The following is a 5,204-nucleotide window of genomic DNA, read 5'->3' on the forward strand; positions in this document are numbered from 1 at the left end:
GAGATGCCATGTAATATGAAATCATGTAGAATTTAAAAATATAGAAAATTTGAGAAGTGACTTTGGATGGAGCATAGGAAATAACACATATGAATTTTAGATATTTGAGGGGAGAGAGGAGGGGAGATAAATTAAAACTGCATTGGACTTTCTAAAGAAAAGCAAAATAAGGTTTGAGCTTAGTATAAATGTTGGCATGAAAATGTATTTCACGAAAATTTAACAGTTTCATCCAAAGGTCTTTCGTAAAAAAACATTTATGAGATTTAAATCCTCTTATATTCCTACGATAACATTACAGTTTAAAAAGATGTGAAATATCCCCACTAGTAGACACTAGCAGCTCAAGAAGCTATGACCCCAATAATCGAGGGAACCAAGTTTATCTTGATAGTTAAGTTCGTTGTGATGAAACCAATTTGTCTAGATGGGAGTGATATACTTAGCATGGATGCTATATTTTTTTAGATTTATTTCATGTTTTTTGACAATTTCCGTCCAGTTGAGAGATGACAATCTCGGTTTAAAACCACTTTTATTTTGGGTCAAGCGTTTAGTGATACCACCATTTAGACTTAAAAGTTAAAAATTCAGAAGTATAGCAATCCATAATCTGATTTTAAATGGTATAGAGTAGATTATGAGTTTTTAATAATCTATCTATCTAGTTTTTATAATCTACACCATAAGTTGTCCTGTTTAAAGACAGAATAGATTATAAAAATTAAATTATATAATCTGGGTGGTTCCAATATATCACTTGCCACTCATGCTGTTTGTTTTTTCTCGATAGCGGAGGGACAAAACTGTCACTTGCCACTCCACTTGGGACAGAGGCACAGAGCATCGGGTCTTTGCCATTCCCCCCTTTCCAAATCCTCCCGACCATGTCTTCGGCGACGACGCAGCAGCCGCCACCGGCGGCGCCGCCGTACCGTCCATACCGGCAGGTGCGCGCGGCGACCCCGCACGCCCGCGCCATTTCCTGCGTGCGCTTCTCCCCCTGTGGGCGCGTCCTAGCGACGGCCTCCCTCGACGGCACGGTCGCCCTCCTCTCCCCGTCCTCGCTCGCCGTCATCGCCAACCTGCGGGGCCACACCCAGGGCGTCTCCGACCTCTCCTGGAGCACGGACTTGAATTACCTCTGCTCCGCGTCCGACGACCGCACCCTCCGCATCTGGGACATCCGCTCCATCCTCCCCGGCCCCAAGCCCGCCGACCCCAACGCCGATCGCTGCATCCGCGTGCTCAAGGGCCACACCAACTTCGTCTTCAGCGCCAACTTCAACCCGCAGACCAGCTCCCAGGTCGCCTCGGGGGGATTCGACTGCACCGTGCGCATCTGGGACGTCAGCAACGGCCGCTGCATCCGCGCCATCGACGCGCACTCTGAGCCCGTCACCTCCGTCCACTTCATCCGGGACGGATCGATCATTGTGTCGGGGAGCCATGATGGGAGCTGCAAGATTTGGGATGCGCGAACTGGCTCTTGTCTCAAGACAGTCATTGACGACAAGAAGCCGGCGGTTTCCTGCTCAATGTTCTCACCAAATGGCAAGTTCATCCTCGTGGCAACGCTCGATGACTCGCTGGTACGGCCAATTGACTGCTATTTCAGTATCATTTAACCATCATGTAGTTGAGGCTCAAGTATAAGGCTCTTAGGCCTTAGGTTAGTGTTGAGCACAAACCACTTTCAGTTTGTCGGATGGTATACAAATCATATTATTTCAGCCCATCACGCAGCACCAGGTCAATAAATTTTTCGTTGTTCGTCAAGGTCACTTCGATGTATTTTCATCTTGGTACAGTGATTGCAGGCTTTAGCTAGGTTCTAGTCCAATTTTCTGCTCCAACTTACTTCGACTTGACAGTGAATGAAAACCCTGCCCATTTCTTAAAATTCCATTCAAAACATGCACAATTCAAGGGACCACCCACATGTTGACAAGGTTATAATATTATTTGAGGTTGTGGTTTTGAAATCCTGTTCCCTTCAAAACTAACATGCACAATTATCAGAATAGCTCACGTGATATGGAATTCGAATGAAAATAAACAGTGTTACACACTTACACTTGACAGTAGATGAAATTATAGTCTCAATTCAAACTTTGACCTCTGAAGTTCAAAATGCCATTTAGGCTGTTTGGCCAAGTGGTTCTCATCAATTTAACTGTCACTTGAGGTGATTTTAGCATGTTTGGTTCTCACACAGTTTCTACTTTTGCACCAAGAGAAGTAATGGTTTACCAGATGATCAAGTTCCATTCTTTTGGGGCATTATGTTAAGCCCATGTTTTCAGCTTGCCTCTCTGAATAGAATTGAGGAGCTGGAGCTTTATATGTTTGAAGTTACAGATCTACGTGAGTTTACTTATACTTCTCTACCAACTTCATGCCAAGCCCCCATGTTCTTGTTATGTTTGTAATCTTCATTCTGTGATGAGCCTACACACTGTCAGCATTTTGTCATTCATCTTTGTCATGCCACAAGAATGATTTTGGCTGTTGCAAATTGCAACAGGCATGTCATATGTTCATGTTGTTAGAATATTTTCCCCATCTCCTACAACATGACTTGGTGTAAACTCCATCCGATCTAAACAATTTACTTTCCAAGCTTTGCTGTCTCTTCCATATGCTCGAGTCTTCCTCTTTATAACTTCTTGTCCAACTTCTCCACAGACTTACTGTTGCCATTGGTCTCCACCTTCAGAATTCGACGTGTCACACATCATTACATACAATTTCTTATAATTTTTTCATGATGTAAGCCCTAAGTCCAACTGGCACACCTGCTGTTTCAGAATGTTAAATTTTTGTATAGATACATCCTGGTTATATCATAGAAGATTTAACCCCCAACTGGCACATCAATAACATAGGAAAGGAGGGTTAAGAGGATGATACAACGCCGATAGAGTTTCGGCAGCATTGCTAACCCTAGGTTAGCTACAACCCTGAACAACTACATCATCTTCTACCCCTGTTGGTGCTTCAATCTGGCAGCCATAAGCATCCCCACAGAGCAATCCAGCTTTGCTCCATTGAGCTCCTTCCAAGCAAGTTGAGTGCAGCTGGACCCTCATGGAAGGTCGACGGCCATTGAACACCACATCGTTTCGATGGAGCCAAATCATCCAGAAGGTGAGGATAGTTTTCTTTTGAGGGGGTTCTGCTATCCAATCACTTTATCAGACCACGACTCAATGATGTCAGCATTGTGGTCTCGCATCCACTCGGGTCTGGTGCTTGCCCCAGCTATTGAGGATCAAAGTCAACATCACGTATGCCACGACACAGCCGAGCATCAAACGGGTGATTGCTACATGGTTGCTTCTCATGCCTCTGGCCATTACATTTTACCATAAAGATTGCCAGTTTTCTATGACCATCTTTTAAATCTCAGGATGGGCCATTACTTGCAACTAAACATTGTTGCAAAAAGCTTGTCAAAACTATTATTTACATTTTTTCTTTAAATGGAAAAAATATGCTATGCAATCACCATTGTTTAAACGTTGTTGGACCTAGTTTTTCAAAATTCCATGCTTACGGGAAATGTGCTTACTAAGTGCCTCCCACCTTGCAGAAACTATGCAACTATGCTACTGGCAAGTTCTTGAAGGTATACAGTGGACACGTGAACAGAGTATACTGCATCCAGTCTGCGTTTTCCGTCACGAACGGGAAGTACATTGTTAGCGGATCAGAGGATAAATGCATATACATATGGGACCTCCAAGGGAAAAACATTCTTCAGAAGATGGAAGGCCATACCGACGCCGTCATCTCGGTGTCATGCCATCCAACAGAAAACAAGATTGCTTCTGGCAGCCTTGATAATGACAAGACTGTGAGGCTCTGGGTCCAAGATGGCTGATGAACGAATATGCAGAGGAGAGGATAGGTAGCCCTGTTTGTACTCTTCTATGTAGAGCGAAACTATGCGGCAGCAATTGGCATCTCACAGAGAAACTTGTTGCTGTGTTCCATGGGCCACTCCTGGTTGTGCCTCAACCGTGGCTTTACTTAACTTAGGCTTGCACTGCTTTGTTTTAATACGAGTTGTTCCTCTTGGAGGTTACTAGTCTAAACAGACGAGTTTTTTTTTTTTTTTTGAAATGAGAGGGGTCTCCCCTAGCCTCAACTTTATGAAAGCCAAGGCAAAGCATCAACCAAAAGTATCAGTCCTTGACGGACAACCTGAGTAGTCACTACAGAAACAAATGGGCAAGTTCAGCTAGTTTTAAGCCCTATTACAAAAGCAATTGACATGACAAAAGAGAGAGCACATAGAGATGTAACAGCAACGTCAAAACGACACTCAACAGGTGATCCTAAGCAACTCCCCTCTTTGATGGTCCAGAAGCATTGAACATCGGAGAAGAAGCGCACCCTGGGCGTCCGAGCACAACACTTTTTGTTGCCTGACTAAAGCCCCCACCAGATCCATTATATGACTAAAGCCCCCACCAGATCCATTATACAACGCATGTTTCGTCATCTCCTCCCCTGAAAGACAAATTCATTGTGAAATAGTCATAAGCCCCACAAGGTGGTAGATGATAAAATATTAACAGCCTCACTTGTTTTTTCCTGCTTCAAAAAAATCGCTAGATCATCAAAAGAGCAGGGTACAGGAATACCACATAACTCAGAAATAATAGCCCAGATTTCTTTAGCAACAATGCATTTAAAGAACAAGTGTTGAATAGATTCATGCTTATTGCAAAACACACAGGTTGGATCATCAACATGCCTTCCTTTTGCTAAGTTATCCCTAATCAAGCATTTGTTATAATAAGCCAACAAAGACATGTATGTTGGGAGGCACTTTAATTTTCCAAATGCCCCCACCAGATCCATTATACAACGCATGTTTCGTCATCTCCTCCCCTGAAAGACAAATTCATTGTGAAATAGTCATAAGCCCCACAAGGTGGTAGATGATAAAATATTAACAGCCTCACTTGTTTTTTCCTGCTTCAAAAAAATCGCTAGATCATCAAAAGAGCAGGGTACAGGAATACCACATAACTCAGAAATAATAGCCCAGATTTCTTTAGCAACAATGCATTTAAAGAACAAGTGTTGAATAGATTCATGCTTATTGCAAAACACACAGGTTGGATCATCAACATGCCTTCCTTTTGCTAAGTTATCCCTAATCAAGCATTTGTTATAATAAGCCAACAAAG

The 5,204-nt window shown here is 43.1% G+C and overlaps 1 protein-coding gene across 1 annotated transcript; it reads left to right on the forward strand.

The window, feature by feature from the left end:
- The first annotated feature begins 834 nt into the window (after nt 1-834).
- LOC123425708 (COMPASS-like H3K4 histone methylase component WDR5B) lies at nt 835-4,100 on the forward strand. The gene is made up of 2 exons (XM_045109420.1): nt 835-1,592; nt 3,596-4,100. The coding sequence occupies exons 1-2, from the start codon at nt 888-890 to the stop codon at nt 3,884-3,886; spliced, it is 996 nt and encodes a 331-aa protein (XP_044965355.1). The 5' UTR covers nt 835-887; the 3' UTR covers nt 3,887-4,100.
- Nucleotides 4,101-5,204: the final 1,104 nt, after the last annotated feature.

This window comes from Hordeum vulgare, chromosome 2H (assembly GCF_904849725.1).
Source record: "Hordeum vulgare subsp. vulgare chromosome 2H, MorexV3_pseudomolecules_assembly, whole genome shotgun sequence".
In the NCBI taxonomy this organism is placed as follows: domain Eukaryota; kingdom Viridiplantae; phylum Streptophyta; class Magnoliopsida; order Poales; family Poaceae; genus Hordeum; species Hordeum vulgare.